This window comes from Platalea leucorodia (assembly GCF_965183815.1).
Source record: "Platalea leucorodia genome assembly, chromosome: 23".
Lineage (NCBI taxonomy): Eukaryota > Metazoa > Chordata > Aves > Pelecaniformes > Threskiornithidae > Platalea > Platalea leucorodia.
The window spans coordinates 3,099,145-3,117,632 of record NC_138845.1 but is presented as its reverse complement, the minus strand read 5'-3'; the positions used below and the strand labels follow the sequence as shown (position 1 = coordinate 3,117,632).

General features: G+C 71.0%; 2 protein-coding genes across 2 annotated transcripts; one reads left to right on the top strand and one right to left on the bottom strand.

The window, feature by feature from the left end:
• Nucleotides 1–9,777, top strand: SPRYD3 (SPRY domain containing 3). Its single transcript, XM_082332273.1, is given in 12 exon segments — nucleotides 1–24; nucleotides 1,330–1,470; nucleotides 1,564–1,639; nucleotides 1,784–1,908; nucleotides 3,160–3,295; nucleotides 3,381–3,569; nucleotides 6,151–6,300; nucleotides 6,381–6,416; nucleotides 6,418–6,439; nucleotides 7,953–8,072; nucleotides 8,159–8,313; nucleotides 9,390–9,777. Coding segments are annotated over 12 exon segments (1,287 nt in total). The 5' UTR covers nucleotides 1–22; the 3' UTR covers nucleotides 9,525–9,777.
• A 450-nt stretch (nucleotides 9,778–10,227) lies between these two features.
• Nucleotides 10,228–18,486, bottom strand: LOC309600177 (uncharacterized protein; the record flags this gene model as incomplete). Its single annotated transcript, XM_082332252.1, is given in 14 exon segments — nucleotides 10,228–10,484; nucleotides 10,618–10,647; nucleotides 10,739–10,807; nucleotides 11,622–11,687; nucleotides 11,689–11,791; nucleotides 12,285–12,362; nucleotides 13,847–13,924; nucleotides 14,016–14,108; nucleotides 15,610–15,637; nucleotides 15,639–15,722; nucleotides 15,724–15,740; nucleotides 15,834–16,325; nucleotides 17,038–17,170; nucleotides 17,173–18,486. Coding segments are annotated over 14 exon segments (2,730 nt in total), but the record flags the coding sequence as incomplete, so codon positions are not given.
• Between the last annotated feature and the right edge of the window lie 2 nt (nucleotides 18,487–18,488).

Genomic DNA, 18,488 nt, shown 5'->3' with positions numbered 1-18,488 from the left:
AGGAGGAAGCGCGGGGCCCCGGATGTGAGTGCGGGCGGCGGGGCCGGGGCCGGGAGCGGCCGCAGCGCGGAGCCCATGGCGGGGCGGGCGGGGCCGGGCCGGTGAGGGCGGGGGGGGCCCGGGGGGGGGGGGCCGGTATGGGGGAGGGTGGGGGGGCTGGTTTTGGGGCTATGGGGGCCGGGGGGGTGAGCAGGGTGTGCACTGGAGAGACTGGGGATACTGGGGTGTGCGCTGGGGGGGATTGGGGATACTGGGGCCATGGCACCGGGGACTGGGGGACTGGGGTGTGTACTGGGGGGGATTGGGATACTGGGCCATGGCACTGGGGCACTGGGGGACTGGGGTGTGTACTGGGGGGGATTGGGGATACTGGGCCATGGCACTGGGGGCACTGGGGGGACTGGGGTGTGCGCTGGGGGGGATTGGGGATACTGGGCGATGACACTGGGGGGACTGGGGTGTGTACTGGGGGGGATTGGGGATACTGGGCCATGGCACCGGGGGGACTGGGGTGTGTACTGGGGGGATTGGGGATACTGGGCCATGGCACCGGGGGGCACTGGGGGGACTGGGGTGTGTACTGGGGGGGATTGGGGATACTGGGCCATGGCACTGGGGGGACTGGGGTGTGTACTGGGGGGGATTGGGGATACTGGGCCATGGCACTGGGGGGACTGGGGTGTGTACTGGGGGGGATTGGGATACTGGGCCATTGCACTGGGGGGACTGGGGGAGACTGTGGTATTGCACTGGGGGGACTGGGATACTGAGGTGTGCACTGGGGGGACTGGGTGTGCACTGGGGGGGACTGGGGATACTGGGTGTGCATTGGGGGTACAGGGGGATGAGTAGGGTGAGCACTGGGGAGACTGGGGTGTGTGCTGGGGGGACTGGGGATACTGGGACATCGCATTGGGGGGGACTGGGGATACTGGGGTGTGCACTGGGGGAGACTGGGGGGACGGGGTTTGCACTGGGGGGACGGGGGTGTGCACTGGGGGACTGGGGTGTGCATTAGGGGGAACTGGGGAGACTGGGTGTGCAATGAGAGGGACCGGGGATACTGGGACATTGTACTGAGGGAGATTGGGGATACTGGGGGGTACTGGGGTGACTGGGGTGTGTACTGGGAGGACTGGGGCGTGCACGAGGGGGAACTGCAGGATACTGAGGTGTGCACTGGGGGGCTCTGGGCATACTGGGGCATTGCACTCGGGCAGGGGGAGGGACTGGGGGGGCTGGGGGCGGGGCTGGGGGGTGGGGGTGGGGGTGGGGTCCCCGGGCCGGGGGGTCCCCGGGGGTCCCTGACCGCCCCCCGCCCCCCCGCAGGTTTCCCCTCGCCATGGATGACCTGAACCTGCACTACAGGTTCCTCAACTGGCGCCGGCGGATCCGGGAGATCCGGGAGGTCCGGGCCGTCCGCTACCAGGAGCGCGCCAAGCACATCCTGGTGGACGGCGACACCCTCAGGTACCCGCCCCCGTCACCCGTGGGCGCCCGTCACCCGTGGGCGCCCGTCACCCGTGGGCCCCCGTCACCCGTGGTTTCTGTCCCCCCCCCCAGTTACCACGGGAACTCCGGCGAGGTCGGCTGCTACGTGGCACCGCGGCCCCTCACCAGGGACAACAACTATTTCGAGGTACGACCCCCCCCCCCCCCCGGCGGGGTCCCCCCCGAATTTTGGGGGGGTCCCCACCGAATTTTGGGGGGGGGGGGGGGCACACGGCGGAGCGGCCCCCCCCGCGCCCGCCGGGTGACGGCCTTTCTCGGTGTCACCCCCCAGGTGTCCATCGTGGACAGCGGGGTGCGGGGGACCATCGCCGTCGGCCTCGTGCCGCAGTACTACAGCCTGGACCACCAGCCCGGCTGGTTGCCCGACTCCGTGGCGTACCATGCTGATGACGGGAAGTGAGTAGGGGGGGCCACTGGGACCTGTGGGGGGGCCACCGGGACCTGGTGGAGGGTCTGCAGGACCTGGGGAACTGCTGCTATTTGGGGGGACCACTGGGAGCCGGGGGTGGCCACCAGGACCTGGCAGAGGGCCGCCAGGACCCACGGGGCCACCAGGACTTGGGGAGCTGCTGCTATTTGAGGGGACCACTGGGACCCAGGGGTGGCCTTTGGGACCCAGGGGTGGCCACCGGGACCTGGCAGACCACCAGGACCTGGTGGAGGGCCACCAGGACCCATGGGGCCACCAGGACCTGGGGAGCTGTTGCTATTTGGGGGGACCACCGGGACCCAGGGGGTGGCTATTGGGACCCAGGGGGTGGCTATTGGGACCCAGCAGAGGGCCACCGGGACCCATGGGGCCACCAGGACCTGGGGAGGCTGCTGCTGTTTGGGGTGGCCATTGGGACCTGGGGGTTGGCCATTGGAATCCAGGGTGTCCACCAGGACTCAGGGGTGGCCACCAGAACCTGGGGAGCTGCTGCTATTTGAGGGGACCACCGGGACCCGGGGGGTGGCCTTTGGGACCCAGGGGTGGCCACCGGGACCTGGCAGACCACTAGGACCCGGCAGAGGGCCACCAGGACCCACGGGGCCACCAGGACCTGGGGAGCTACTGCTATTTGGGGAGACCACCAGGACCCGAGGGGGCCACCAGGACCTGGGGGACCACCAGACCTGGGGAGCTGCTAGGATTTGGGGGGGACCACCAGGACCCACGGGGCACCAGGACCTGGGGAGCTACTGCTATTTGGGGTGGCCACCAGGACCCGAGGGAGCCACCAGGACCTGGGGAGCTGCTGGGAGTTGGGGGAGACCACCAGGACCCAGGGGGTGGCCACCAGGACCTGGGGGACCACCAAGACCTGGGGAGCTGCTAGGATTTGGGGGGGACCGCCAGGAGCTGGGAGGCTGCCGGGACCTGGGGAGCTACTGCTATCTGGGGTGGCCACCAGGACCCAGGGGGGTGGCCACCAGGACCCGAGGGAGCCACCAGGACCTAGGGACCACCAAGACCTGGGGAGTTGCTGGGATTTGGGGGGACCACCAGGAGCTGGGGGGCTGCCGGGTCCTGGCTCTTGGGCACTGGGTTTGGGGGGCGCTCGCGGCCTCTGGGGCAACCTGGGGACAGGGAGGGGGGGTCCGGCCGCCCCCCCCCCCCCCCCCCCGCCACTGTTGCCCCCCGCTCAGCGCCGCTGGCCCCCCCAGGCTGTACAGCGGCCGCGCCAAGGGCCGCCAGTTCGGCACCAAGTGCAGCTCCGGGGATCGCATCGGCTGCGGCATCGAGTTGGTCTCCTTCGAGGTGCAGACGGCCCAGATCTTCTTCACCAAAAACGGGAAGCGGGTGAGCCCCCTCCCCACCATTCCTTCCCCTTCCCCCCCCCCCCCAGCCACCCCCTGACCCCCCGGTGTCCCCCCAAAACCCGCAGGTGGGCTCCACCATCATGCCGCTCTCTCCCGAGGGGCTTTTCCCGGCGGTGGGAATGCATTCCTTGGGAGAGGAGGTACGGCTGCACCTCCACGCCGAGCTGGGCACCGAGGAGGACGACAGCGCCATGATGGTGGACAGCTACGAGGAGGAGTGGGGGCGGCTGCACGACGTGAAGGTCTGCGGCACGGTGAGCGACGCACCCCCGATTTAAGGGGGGGCCCTTGGAGGGAGGGGGGTCCCCCGTCCCCAGGCCGGGCACCGCTGTCCCATGGGGGCCGAGGCGGGGGGGACACGGCCACCGCCGCGCGTCCCGGGGGCCCCAGCGTTGGCGCGGAGCTGTTTTAGGGGGGTGTCAGGGTTTAGGGGGCTCGGGGGGGTTTTGGGGTCCGTGCTGGGGGGGGGCGAAGCCCCGAGTCCCACGGTGAGCCCCAAAAAGGCGCCGTTTTCCCCCAGAATCGACGATCGGCCACGGATCTCGTTCCGATTTCCCTCGTTGGCCGGGGCCCCCCCCGCCATGGTGGGTCCCCCACCCCGATGGGATCCCCAAAACCGGGGCAGAGCACCCCGCGCAGCCCCGCCCGCGGCCCCGCCGTCACCCCCCGCTTTGGGGGGGACCTGGGGGGGGCCCCAGCGCTTTCGCAAGGGCGAAACCAAACCCGCAGCCCCGACCCCCCCCCCCCGAGTTTTAAGGGTTTGCAGCTCGGCGCCGGGGGCCGTTTTCCATCGCCCCCCCCTCCGCAGCCCACGCTCGCTCCCAGCCTCGTGCTCCCCGGCTCCGTCCCCACCCCGGCTCCGCCGCCCCCCGCTGCCGTCGAACAATGCCGGCGCTAACCGCCGCCGCGGCGGGGGGGCAGAGCTGGGGCCCCCCTCAAAGTTTGGGGGGGTCGGGGACGCCTGGAGCCTCGTCCCAGGCTGCCGTGGGAGCGGGGCCCCCTGTGATGTGCCTCAGTTTCCCCCCGCCGTGTCGTGCCTCAGTTTCCCCCCCATGTCGTGCCTCAGTTTCCCTCCTCGTTTTGTGCCTCAGTTTCCCCCCCAGTGCCTCGGTTTCCCCCCCCAGGCCTCAGTTCCCCCCCATTTCTCACGGGGGGGGTCCCCAGCACTGCCCAGCGCCCCCCCTTCCCGTTCAGCCGCTGACTCCGTTTCATTTTCATCCTCCTCCGCATTTTTTCTGCCGTTCCCTCCCGGAGCTCAACCGGGGGCTGTGGCCCCCCCCTGCAGCTTAAGTGGGGTGCTGGGGGGGGGGGGACCCCAATGCCAAGCCCCCCCTCCCCTCCCAGGCCCCCCGGCCCCCCCTTCCCTGGCAGTTTTGGGGGGAAAAGGGGCTGTTTTGCGGCTCTCAAAGGGTTTTTTCCCCGGCCCCCCCAGCCGGGGCCGCGGGAGGGCAGGAATGTGGGCGCAGGCCCAGGCCGACCTCGGTGGCGTAAACAGCCCCGGCCCCCCCCCAGCTCCCACCCGCTTCCCGGCACCGCCGCCGGGGGGGCCCCTTCCCCGCCCCCCAGCCCTGGCACCGCCGCGGCGGGGGGGCCCCGGCCCCCCCATGTCCCTTTGGGGGTGTTCTTGGGGGCTGGGAGTGTGAGGTGTGTCCCCTCCCCCCGGTTTGGGGTGTCCCCCCAGGTTTGGGACCCCCCCCAGATTTGGGGTGTCATCCCCTCAAGCTTTGGGGTGTCATCCCCCAAGTTTAGGGACCCCCCCCAGGTTTAGGGGACCCCCCAAGCTTTGGGGTGTCATCCCCCAGGTTTGGGGTGTCATCTCCCCAGGTTTGGGACCCTGCACCCCTCAAGCTTTGGGGTCTCCCCCCTGGCTTTGTAGTGTGTGTGCCCCCCCATGTTTGGGCTCCCCCCAAAGTTTGGGGTGTCATCTCCCCCAGGTTTGGGGTGTCATCCCCCAGGTTTGGGACCCCCCCAAACTTTGGGGTGTCATCCCCCCAGGTTTGGTGGGGTGTCATCCCCCCAGGTTTGGGACCCCCCCCAAGGTTTGGGACCCCCCCCAAGCTTTGGGGTGTCATCCCCACAGGTTTGGGGTGTCATCTCCCCAGGTTTGGGACCCCCCCCAAGCTTTGGGGTGTCATCCCCACAGGTGTGGGGTGTCATCCCCCCAGGTTTGGGACCCCCCAGGTTTGGGGTGTCATCCCCCAGGTTTGGGGACCCCCCCAGGTTTGGGACCCCCCCAGGTTTGGGACCCCCCAGGTTTGGGGTGTCATCCCCCCAGGTTTGGGACCCACCTAAGCTTTGGGGTGTCATCCCCCCAGGTTTGGGACCCCCCCCAAGCTTTGGGACCCCCCCCAAGCTTTGGGGTGTCATCCCCACAGGTGTGGGGTGTCGTCCCCCCAGGTTTGGGACCCCCCCAGGTTTGGGGTGTCATCCCCCAGGTTTGGGGACCCCCCCAGGTTTGGGACCCCCCCAGGTTTGGGACCCCCCCCCAGGTTTGGGGTGTCATCCCCCCAGGTTTGGGACCCCCCCAGGTTTGGGACCCCCCAGGTTTGGGGTGTCATCCCCCCAGGTTTGGGACCCCCCCAGGTTTGGGGTGTCATCCCCCAGGTTTGGGGACCCCCCCCAGGTTTGGGACCCCCCCAGGTTTGGGACCCCCCAGGTTTGGGGTGTCATCCCCCCAGCTTTGGGACCCCCCCAGGTTTGGGACCCCCCAGGTTTGGGGTGTCATCCCCCCAGCTTTGGGACCCCCCCCCCCCCCCCCGAGCCCCTCTTTCCGCCGCTGCTGGCGGGGTGCGGAGGGGTGCCCCCCCCAAACCCGCCCCCCCGCGCCCCCCGCAGCTGCTGGAGTACGTGGGGAAGGGGAAGAGCATCGTGGACGTGGGGCTGGCGCAGGCGCGGCGCCCCCTCAGCACCCGCAGCCACTACTTCGAGGTGGAGATCGTCGACCCCGGCGAGAAATGCTACATCGCCCTGGGGCTGGCCCGCAAGGTGAGGGGGGCCGGGGGGGCCCGGGCTGCTGCCCCCCCCCCCCGGGCCTTCATCCCCCTCCTCTTCCTCCTCTTCCTCAGGATTATCCCAAAAACCGGCATCCCGGCTGGAGCAGGGGGCTCGGTGGCGTATCACGCGGGTGAGTCCTGCCTCAAAACATGGGGACCCCCCCCCCCAAGACATGGGAACCCCCCCCCCAGACATGGGAACCCCCCCCCAAAACATGGGACCCCCCCCCTAAAACATGGGACCCCCCCCCAAGACATGGGACACCCCCCCCCCCCAAGACATGGGACACCCCTCCCCCAAGACATGGGACCCCCCCCCCTAAAACATGGGACCCCCCCCCCCTAAAACATGGGACTCCCCCCCCAAACATGGCCCCCCCCCCAACATGGGCCCCCCCCCCAAGACATGGGACCCCCCCCGAAAACACAGGGCACCCCCCGCCCCGAACCTGGGACCCCCCCCCAAAACATGGGACCCCCCCCAAGACATGGGACCCCCCCTGAAAACACGGGGCACCCCCCGCCCCGAACATGGGAACCCCCCCCCTAAAACATGGGACCACCCCCCAAAACATGGAACCCCCCCCGAACATGGGACCCCTGCCCAAAACATGGGGCGACCCCCCCCCCCTAAAACGTGGGACCCCCCCTAAAACGTGGGACCCCCCCCCCAAGACATGGGAGCCCCCCCCAAACATGGGGCACCCCCCCGGAACATAGGACCCCTGCGCAAAACATGGGGCACCCCCCCCGAACATGGGACCCCCCCCAAAAACATGGGACCCCCCCCACCCAAAACATGGGGCACCCCCCCGAACATGGGGCACACCCCCAAGCATGGGACCCCCACCCAAAACATGGGGGACCCACCTCCAAAACATGGGGCGCCCCCCTGAACACGGGGCACCCCCAAAACATGAGACCCCCCCCAAATCGTGGGGACCCCCCCCAAAACAGGAGGACCCCCTAAAACCAGAGGTCGTCCCTCCAAACATGGGGACCCCCCAAAACGTGGGCCCCCCTGAACACGGGTCATCCCCCCAACAGGAGGACCCCCCCCCCAAACAAGAGGATGCCCCCCCCAACATGGCGACCCCCCCAACATGGGGGCCCCCCCAAACAAGAGGACGGCCCCCAAACATGGGGACACCCCCTCCAACAGCAGGACCCCCCCCAAACATGTGGACCTCCCCCCCAAACATGAAGGACCCCCCCAAAATTGAGGCCCCCCCCCCCAAACATGGGCCCTCCCCAACCATAGGGACCCCCCAAATAAGAGCCCCCCCAAACATGAGCCCCCCCAGGTGCTAATTGGGGTGCGGGCCCCCCACCCTGGGCTCTGGGGGGGGGTCTCAGCGGTCGGCGGCATCCCCCCCTCCCCTTTCCCAGTCTCCCCAGTGCTTTGGGTCTCTTGTACTGGTTATGCTCACCCTGACCCCCCCATATCCCCCCCCCCCCCCAAAACACCGCAGAGGCCAAATGCTGCCCCCCCCATGCACCTTCCTCCTCCTCCTCCCCCTCCACGCTTCCCCCCCCCGCGCCCCCTCGGTGGGGGGCAGCCCCATAGCGAGGGGCCGGGGGGGTCCCCGGTGCTGGGGGGGGGGGGTCCCCATGACACCGTGTCCCCCCCCCCCCCCCCCAAAGACGACGGGAAGATCTTCCACGGCAGCGGGGTGGGGGACCCCTTCGGCCCCCGCTGCTACAAGGGCGACATCATGGGCTGCGGCATCATGTTCCCGCGCGACTACGCCCTGGATAGCGAAGGTACGGGGGGGGTCCGAGCGCCCCGGGAACGGCGGGGGGGGGACACAGGGCCCAGCCCCCATTGTCCGTCCGTCCGTCCCTCGAAGGTGACAGCGACGACCCCTGCGACACGGCGGAGGTGAAGGCCAAACCCGTCAGGAACGTCATGTACCTGCGGCAGGAGGAGGAGGAGGAGGAGGAGGAGGAGGAGGAGGAGGACGGCGAGGAGATGGAGCAGGAGCACGAGGGGAAGAAGGTGGTGGTAAGAGCACAGCACCCCCGGGGGGGGGGCAGGATTGGGCTCCCCAACCCCGCACCCCGGGGTCTGCCCTCGCTCACGGGATGCTTTGGGGGGGGGGGGGTGTTTAAGATGGCATCCAAGCGCTGACCTGTGGCCACCGCTCAGCCGTGGCCCCGAGCCCCGTGGCCCCGAGCCCCGCAGCCCCGAGCCCCGCAGCCCCGAGCCCCGCAGCCCCCCGTTTTCTGAACGCTCCCGGGGTGGGGGCCCAGCGCTCGTCGCCCCGTTGGGGGAGGGGGGTTCCCCCTCGTCCCAGCGCTTGTTCCTGGGGAGCAGAGCCCGACCCCCCCGGCTCCAGCCTCCTTTCGGGGGCTGGGGGAGCGATGAGGGCTCCCCTCAGCCTCCTCCTCTCCAGGCTGAGCCCCCCCAGCTCCCCCAGCCGCCCCTCCCCACCCTCGGGCTCCAGCCCCTGCCCCAGCCTCGCTGCCCTGCCCTGGCCACGCTCCGGCCCCTCCGTGTCCTTCTTGTGGCCGGGGGCCAGCACCGAGCGCGGGATTCGAGGGGCGGCCTCCCCAGTGCCCAGCACGGGGGGCGATCCCTGCCCCAGGCCTGCTGGCCACGCCGGTCCCGATACAAGCCAGGATGCCGCTGGCCCTCTTGGCCACCCGGGCACCCTGTCGGCTCCCACCCCCCCGCTCTCCACCCCCCCCGGGGCCGTTTCTGTTTCCCAGCCGCTCTCCCCCGCGCCTGCGGCGCTGCCTGGGGTTGTTGTGCCCCGAGCGCAGGACCCGGCCCTGAGCCTTGTTAAACCCGGGCCCAGCGACCCGGGGCGCCCGGATCCCCTTTATCGTTGGTAAGGACGTGAAACGGGACTGGTCCCAGTACGGAGCCCTGGGGACGCCACTGGTGGCCGGCTGCCAGCGGGATTTAACCCCATTCACCGCCATCTTTGCGCTCAGCCGTTGTTCTTTACCCAAACCTCTTGCCGCGGCGTGCGCCAGCGCCAAACTGGGGGTGTCCCCACCCCCTCGCCGTGGCTTTTTGGGGGGGTGGGATGCCCTGAGCCCCCCCCCCCCAATGCCTTTGTGTCCCCCCCCCAGGTGTTTTTCACCCGCAACGGGAAGATCATCGGCAAGAAGGAGGCGGTGGTGCCGGCCGGCGGCTACTTCCCCACCGTCGGGATGCTCAGCAGCGGCGAGAAGGTCAAGGTCGACCTCCACCCCCTCAGCGGTTAAAATGGGGGGGGTCCCCCACCCTGCTGCCCCCCCCCCCAGGCCCCCCCGTGCACTTTAAGGCCCTGCCCCCCGCCGGTGGGGTGCCCCCCCCCCCCCCATTTGGGTCATTGGGGGGGCCCGATCCTGCCCTCACCACGCAGGGGTGACCCCCACCCATCACCCCACTGCCCCCCCAGTGTGTGGGGGGGGTCCCCGGGGGGGGGGCCACAGAGTTAAGGCTCCACTTGCCCCCTCCCCACCCCCGCGCTGTCACTGTCCCCCCATTTTGTGAATGTAACCCCCCCCCCGCCGCCCCCCACCCATGGGGGGGGGGCTGCACCCTTCCCCCATCCCACGACCCCCCACTTTTTTGGGGGCGGGGGGGGCAGGGGCTGTGCTGGGCCCCCCCCCAGGCCGAGCCGGCGCGGAAAGAAGGAGCCAAGGAGACGGTTTGGGATTTTCCATTGGGATTTGCACATGGTCGGATAAGGCGGGGGGGGGTCCGCGCCCCCCCCCGACAGCTCCGCGCCCCCCGATATAATATATAGATATATTAGAAATGTCTGACTAAAGCTCAGATAAATCCTTTCTTAAACAAAAATAAATTCCGATTTATTGCTGCCCCCCCCCCCCCGCACCCCTAAAATGGGGGGGGGCTTCCCTGTGCCCCCCTCGCCCTCCTTCCCCCCCCCCCCTTTGCCTCCCCCCCTTCTCCCCCCCGGTTTTGGGGGTCGCACCCCCAGCCCGGCGTGGGTTGGGGGTCCCAGCCCTGCGGGGGTTGCAGGGGTGGGGTGGGGGGGCTCTTTGCCGAGGGGGGGTCCCGGGGGGGCCCCCCCTCACTTGCGGTGGGTGCCCAGCATGACCTTGGTGATGAAGGTGACGATGGCGGAGGCCGGCTGCTCGGGGTCCAGCTCGGCGAAGAGGTGGCAGGCGTTGCCCCCCCCCGCCCCCCCCGCCTTCTTGGCCACGAAGCCAAAAATCCTGGGGGGGGGGGGAGGACGGACAGACGGACACAGAGCTGGGGGGGGGGTCTGGGGATGTCCCCACCCCCGGGGGGTCCCAGCGCTGTGTCCCGTCCCCCCCCCCCCCCCGGGGGGGTCCCCTTGGCACTTACTTAGAGGTGGTGCCGTCCGCATTCGCCCACCTGCGGGGGGGGGTTAATTAGTGGGGTGCTAATTAGCCCCCCCCGTGTGTGTGGCCCCCCCCCCCCGTTTGTGGCCCCCCCCCGCTGTCACCTGCGGTCCTGGGGGTCGGCGCTGCAGTAGGTGACGCTGGAGACGGGGTAATGGCGGCGGAAGAAGAGCCTGGGGGGGGACGGGGGGTGAGCGGGGGGGGTCGGGACCCTGGGGGGGGGGGGGGTCAGGGACCCCCAGGACCGATGGTACCTGGGGGTGACGCTGGGATGGGGGTTTGGGGACCCCAGGGCCGATGGTGCTGGTGGGGTGACACTGGGACAGGGGTTTGGGGACCCCCAGGGCCGATGGTGCTGGTGGGGTGACGCTGGGACGGGGGTGTGGGGACCCCAGGGCCGATGGTGCTGGTGGGGTGACGCTGGGACGGGGGTGTGGGGACCCCAGGGCCGATGGTGCTGGTGGGGTGACGCTGGGACGGGGGTGTGGGGACCCCCAGGGCCGATGGTGCTGGTGGGGTGACACTGGGACGGGGGTTTGGGGACCCCAGGGCCGATGGTGCTGGTGGGGTGACGCTGGGACGGGGGTGTGGGGACCCCCAGGGCCGATGGTACAGGGGGGTGACGCTGGGACGGGGGTGTGGGGACCCCCAGGGCCGATGGTGCTGGTGGGGTGACGCTGGGACGGGGGTGTGGGGACCCCAGGGCCGATGGTGCTGGTGGGGTGACGCTGGGACGGGGGTGTGGGGACCCCAGGGCCGATGGTGCTGGTGGGGTGACGCTGGGACGGGGGGTGTGGGACCCCAGGGCCGATGGCGGGGGGTGTCGCTGGGACGGGGGTGTGGGGACCCCAGGGCCGATGGCGGGGGGTGTCGCTGGGACGGGGGTGTGGGGACCCCCAGGGCCGATGGCGGGGGGTGTCGCTGGGACGGGGGTGTGGGGACCCCCAGGGCCGATGGCGGGGGGTGTCGCTGGCGGGGGTCACTCACTTGCGCTGGCTGTCGGTGAGGGTGATGCCCTGCCCCGACACCTTGAAGTGGACGGGGCAGGCGGGGGGGGCGCGGGGTGGCCCCCAGCAGGGTGCTGGTGGCCTTGGCCACCGCCTGCGGCCCCGTCAGCGACTCCGTCTCCACCGAGCTCAGGTAGAGCACGCTGCAGGCTGGCGGCAGCGCTGGGGGCGGCCCGGGACCCCCCGACCGGGCCCCCCCCAGCCGGGCACCCCCCGACCGGGGACCCCCCGACCGGGCACCCCCCGACCGGGCACCCCCGACCGGGCACCCCCCAGCCGGGCACCCCCCGACCGGGCACCCCCGACCGGGGTGCAGCCCCCCCCGGGCCCCCCAAGTGGGGTACAGGCCCCCCCCAAGACACCAGGGTGCTGGGCACAGCCCCGTTGCCCCGTCCCAGTGCCCCCCCCCCCCCCCAGCCAGGCACCCCATCCCAGTGCTCCCAATCCCAGTGCTCCCAGTCCCAGTGCCCTCATCCCAGTGCTCCCCATCCCAGTGCTCCCAATCCCAGTGCTCCCAATCCCCCCCATCCCAGTGTCCCCATCTCAGTGTCCCCATCTCAGTGTCCCCCCATCCCAGTACCCCCCATCCCAGTACCTCCATCCAGTACCCCATTCCAGTGCCCCCAGTACCCCCAGTACCCACCTGCTCCCTGGCGCAGCAGGTCGGCGGCCGTGCTCATGTTGGGGGGCACGGGCACCTCCAGGCTCTCCTCCAGCGGGTCTGGGGGGGGACGGGACACACGGACACGGGGACATGGGGACACACGGACACGGGGACATGGGGACACACGGACACGGGGACATGAGGACACGGGGACACGTGGATGCAGGGACACACGGACACATGGACACAGGGACATGGGGACATGGGGAACACGGGGACACACGGACATGGGGACACACGGACATGGGGACACGGTACACGGACACAGGGACATGGGGGACATGAAGACACAGGGACACACGGACACGAGGACACGGGGACACACAGACATGGGGACACGGGTATACGGACACAGGGACATGGGGACATGAGGACACGGGGACACATGGATGCAGGGACACACGGACACGAGGACACGGGGACACGAGGACATGGGGACACACGGACACACGGACACGGGGACATGGGGACACGGGGACACGGGGACATGGGGACACACGGACACGGGGACATGAGGACACGGGGACACGTGGATGCAGGGACACACGGACACACGGACACAGGGACATGGGGACATGGGAACACGGGGACACACGGACATGGGGACACACGGACATGGGGGACACGGTACACGGACACAGGGACATGGGGACATGAAGACACAGGGACACACGGACACGAGGACACGGGACACACGGACATGGGGACACGGGTATACGGGACACAGGGACATGGGGACATGAGGACACGGGGACACATGGATGCAGGGACACACGGACACGAGGACACGGGGACACGAGGACATGGGGACACACGGACACAGGGACACGGGGACATGGGGACACGAGGACATGCGGACACACGGACACGGGGACATGGGGGACACGGGGACACACGGACATGGGGACACGGGGGTACGCAGACATGGGGACATGAGGACATGGGGACACACGGACACGGGGACATGGGGGACACGGGGACACACGGACATGGGGACACGGGGGTACGCAGACATGGGGACATGAGGACATGGGGACACACGGACACGGGGACATGGGGGACACGGGGACACATGGATGCGGGGACACACGGACACAAGGACACGGGGACATGAGGACACGGGGACACACGGATGCAGGGACACATGGACACAAGGACATGGGGACATGAGGACACGCAGACACACGGACACGGGGACACATGGGCACAGGGACATACAGACACACAGACACGGGGACAGACAGACACGGGCTGGGGCCGCTGCCGGGACCCCTGGGCCCCCCCGCTCTGGGGGGGGGCGCTGGGGGGGGCGGGGGCTGGGAGGGGGGGACATGGGGGGGGGCACCTCATGGGGGGGGACCTCAGTTTGGGGGGGGTCACCGCATTTGGGGGGGGTCATCACATCTGGGGGGGTCCCCACATTTCTTAGGGGGGTCCCCACATTTGGGGGGGTCACCACATCTGGGGGGGCCCCCTCAATTTTTGGGGGGGGTCCCCACATTTGGGGGGTCCCCCCCATTTCGGGGGGGGGGGTCACCTACCTTTGCTGGGGATGCGGAGGGCGCAGGGCAGGGAGATGGGGGTGATGGAGTGCTGCAGCACCAGCGCCGGCAGGCTCCCTGCGGGGGGGAGGGGTGTCAGGGACCCCCACCCCCCCACCCCCTCCCCAGCCCCCCCCCGAGCCCCCCCCCGCCCCCAGCCCCCCCTCACCGAAGTGGGGCTCCTCCTGGCACCCCTTGATCTTGACGCCCCGGGGTCCCGTCTCGATGAGGAAATGGCGGACGAGCTGCTCCTGGGGGTCCCCTGGGGGGGGGCACGGGCCAGAGCCCATGGGTGCCCCCCCCGGGACTGGGGGGGGGCTGGGGGGCTCTATGGGGTGCTGGGGGGTTCTATGGGGTGCTGGGGGGTCCATGGGGGGCTGGGGGGGCTCTATGGGGTGCTGGGGGGTTCTATGGGGTGCTGGGGGGGCCATGGGGGGCTGGGGGGGCTCTATGGGGTGCTGGGGGGTTCTATGGGGTGCTGGGGGGTCTATGGGGGGCTGGGGGTCCATGGGGGGCTGGGGGGGCTCTATGGGGTGCTGGGGGGTTCTATGGGGGTGCTGGGGGGTCCATGGGGGGCTGGGGGGGCTCTATGGGGTGCTGGGGGGTCTATGGGGTGCTGGGGGGGCCATGGGGGCTGGGGGGGCTCTATGGGGTGCTGGGGGGTTCTATGGGGTGCTGGGGGGGTCTATGGGGGCCTCTATGGGGTGCTGGAGGGGCTCTATGGGGTGCTGGGGGTCCATGGGGAGCTGGGGGGTTCTATAGGGTGCTGGGGGGTCCATGGGGGGCTGGGGGGGGCTCTATGGGGTGCTGGGGGGGTCCATGGGGGGCTGGGGGGTCCATGGGGTGCTGGGGGGGCTCTATGGGGTGCTGGGGGGGCCATGGGGGGCTGCGGGGTTCTACGGGGTGCTGGGGGGGCTCTATGGGGTGCTGGGGGGTCTATGGGGTGCTGGGGGGTCCATGGGGAGCTGGGGGGGCTCTATGGGGTGCTGGGGGGGCCATGGGGGGCTGCGGGGTCCATGGGGAGCTGGGGGGGCCATGGGGTGCTGGGGGGTCCATGGGGTGCTCGGGGGGGCTCTATGGGGTGCTGGGGGGGCCATGGGGGGCTGCGGGGTTTCTACGGGTTGCTGGGGGGGCTCTATGGGGTGCTGGGGGGTCTATGGGGTGCTGGGGGGTCCATGGGGAGCTGGGGGGGTTCTATGGGGTGCTGGGGGGGCCATGGGGTGCTGGGGGGGGTCTATGGGGGGCCTCTATGGGGTGCTGGGGGGGCTCTATGGGGTGCTGGGGGGTCCATGGGGAGCTGGGGGGTTCTATGGGGTGCTGGGGGGGCCATGGGGTGCTGGGGGGCTCTATTGGGTGCTGGGGGGGCTCTATGGGGGGACTGGGAGGTCCATGGGGGGCTGGGGGGGGTTCTATGGGATGCTGGGGGGGCTCCATGGGGTGCTGGGGGGGGGCTCTATGGGGTGCTGGGGGGTCTATAGGGGCCTCTATGGGGTGCTGGGGGGCATGGGGTTCTGGGGGGGGCTCTATGGGGTGTTGGGGGGCATGGGGTGCTGGGGGGGTCTATGGGGTGCTGGGGGGGTCTATGGGGTACCCAGGGGTGCTTTGGGGTGCCGGGGGGGGGGGGCCAAGCGGGATGTTGGGAGACACTGGGATGCCCAGGGGCTTTACGGGGTGATGGGGGGGGGGACACTGTGGGGTGCCCGTGGGTGCTGCCCCCCCCCAGGGACGCAGCGGGATTTGGGGGTGCGGGGGGGGGTCCCTACCCTTGGCGGGGGGCAGGGCAGCGGGGGGGCGGCGTGGCCACCTTCAGCGCCAGCCCGTAGGCGCCCTGGAAGGAGCTGCTGTGGCGGACGATGAAGGACCCCGGCGCCTTCCCCCTTCAGCAGGGCGACGGCTGCGGGGGGACCCCGCCGTCACCCGCAGGCCTGGGTGCCCCCGGGGTGATGGGGGGGGGGGTCCCCAACCCAACACCCCCCCCCCCAAGTACCTTGGTCCCGGGAGAGGCCGGGTTTGTACCAAAATTTGGACGTGTCCTGCACAAAGGTGACGCCGCCGGCGGCCTCGGCCTCGGGGGGACCCTGGCACCCATGGGTGCCCCCCGGGCTGCGCTCGGGGGCGAAGGAGACGTGTTGGGGGGGCGATGCTCGATCGTGGGGACCCCCAGGCGCCGGCGGGTGCCGCTTCTCCGGCAAGGGGGGCTGCGGGGCGGGGGGCTCGCAGTAGGCCGCGGGCGGGGGGAAGGCGGGGGTCGGGGAGCCCGGCACCTCCCCGGGGCACCCATGGGTGCTGCTGCTGGGCGAGGGGGGCTGGGGGCCGCTGCTGGGTGCGGGGGGCTCGGCGGGACCCCGGCCGAGGCTGCTGGGGGGGTCCGGGCTGTCGGGGCACCCCCCAGCACCCAGGGCCCGGGGGGGCCGGCGCAGGGAGCTGGGGGCTTCGGGGGTCCCGCGCCAGGGGCCCCCCTCGCCCGGGCTCCTCCGCTCTGGGGGGGCAGAGAGAGGGAGGGAGGGTGGGACCCCGCTCAGCACCCCCGTAGGACCCTCGGGGGCCCCAGTAACCCCCCAGTAACCCCCCAGTAACCCCCCAGTAGCCCCCCAGTAGCCCCTTTGCAGCCACCCCCCAGCCCCTCTGTGGCCACGAGCCCTCCAACAAGCCCCACTAGCCCCAGCACCCCCCCCCCCAGTAGCCCCTTTGAACCTCTAACCCCCCCATTAGCTTCCCCCCCCCAGCCCCTCTGTGGCCACTAGCCCCCAACAAGCCCCACTAGCCCCAGCAAGCCTCCCCAGTAGCCCCAGCAAGCACCCCGGTAGCCCCTTTGCCCCCCAGCAACATCCTCCCAGCCCCTCTGTGGCCACTAGCCCCCCTATAAGCCCCCCCAGCCCCCCAACGCCTCCCCATTAGCTCCTTTACCCCCAACAAGCCCCCCCTCCCCTCCCCTCTGGCCACTAGCCCCCCCATAAGCCCTCTCAGCCCTTCTAGCCCCCCCAAACAACCCTCCAGCCCCCCAACACAACCCACTAGCCCCATAACCCCTCTCTTAGCCCCTTCACCCTCCCCAGCCCCTCTGTGGCCACTAGCCCCCCTGTTAGCCCCGCCAGCCCCTCTGTGGCCACTAGCCCCGCTATTAGCCCCCCCAGCCCCCCAACACACCCCACTAGCCCCTGTAAGCCCCCAACTAGCCCCTTTGCCCTCACCGGTGGGCTCCTGGGGGTCCGGCTGCCGGGGATGCCGTAGCCTTCGCGGGCCTCCAGCCCGGGGGGCTCGTAGCCCACTTTGCCGTAGAGGTCCCGGGGGGGCCTGGGGGGGCCCCGGCCGAACCCCAAGCCAGGGCGGCCGCAGCGGGGGCAAGCGGGGGGCTCAAGGGCTTCGCCGGGGGCCGGAGGGCGAGCGGCACCCCCCCAGTTTTCACCCCCCCGCTCGAAGCGCACCCCATAAAGCGGGGGGGTGGCGAGCGGGGGGGGGCCCTCGCCCCCCCAGCCCTGGCAGTCCTGGCAGGGGCAGAGGGGGGCCAGCTCCCCCAGCAGCAGGTAGCCCCCGGCCTGGCGCCCGTAGCCACAGGGGGGGAAGCCCTCGGAGAGGGAGCGGTGAAGCCCCCGCTTCTCGGGCCCCTCCGCGCCCCCCTCGGCCCCGTAGCGGGGTCCCTCGGGGCGGTGGCGGCAGGAGCAGGGGGGGGCCAGGCTGGCCCGGCGGCACAGCGGGGGGCCCGGGGGGGCGTAGGGGGCCGGGGGCCCGGGGGGCGCCGGGGACCCATGGGACGTTGGGGTCCCATAAGGGGCCGGGGTCCCGTGGGATGGTGGGGACCCGTGGGACGTTGGGGTGCCATGGGATGGTGGGGACCCATAGGGTGTCGGGGGCCCGGGGGGCGGTGGGGTCCCATAAGGGGCTGGGGTCCCGTGGGATGGCGGGGTCCCGTGGGATGGCGGGGTCCCGTGGGACGGCGGGGTCCCGTGGGATGCTGCGGTCCCATAAGATGTTGGGGTCCCATAGGGTGATGGGGTCCCATGGGATGCTGGGGTCCCATGGGATGTCGGGGTCCCATGGGATGGTGGGGACCCATAGGGTGTCGGGGACCCATGGGACGTCGGGGTCCCGTGGGATGCTGTGGTCCCATAAGATGTTGGGGTCCCATAGGGTGATGGGGTCCCATGGGATGCTGGGGTCCCATGGGACGCTGGGGACCCATAGGGTGTCGAGGTCCCATAGGGTGCCGTTATCCCATGGGATGTTGGGGTCCCATGGGACGGCAGGGTCCCATAGGGCGCTGCGGTCCCATGGGACGTCGGGGTCCCGTGGGACGTCGGGGTCCCGTAGGGTGCCGTTATCCCGTGGGATGTCGGGGTCCCGTGGGACGTCGGGGTCCCGTAGGGTGCCGGGGTGCCGTAGGGCGCGCCATCGGGGTGCTCGTCCTCCAGGATGGGGGTCTCCCGCTCGCCCGGGGGGGCCCCCCGCACCCCGAAGCCCCCCAGCAGCCGCTCCAGCTCCTGGCGCTCAGCGGCGGTGGGGGGCGGGGGGCGGCCGGGGGCGGGGGGCTCGGCCGCGGGGTCGCCGCCGCTGGGGGGGCCGGGGGGGGGCGGCGGGGGGTCGGGGCCCCCCCCGGGGCTCCGGGGGCTGGGTGCCCGCTTCTTCTGCACCCGGGCGTAGGGGC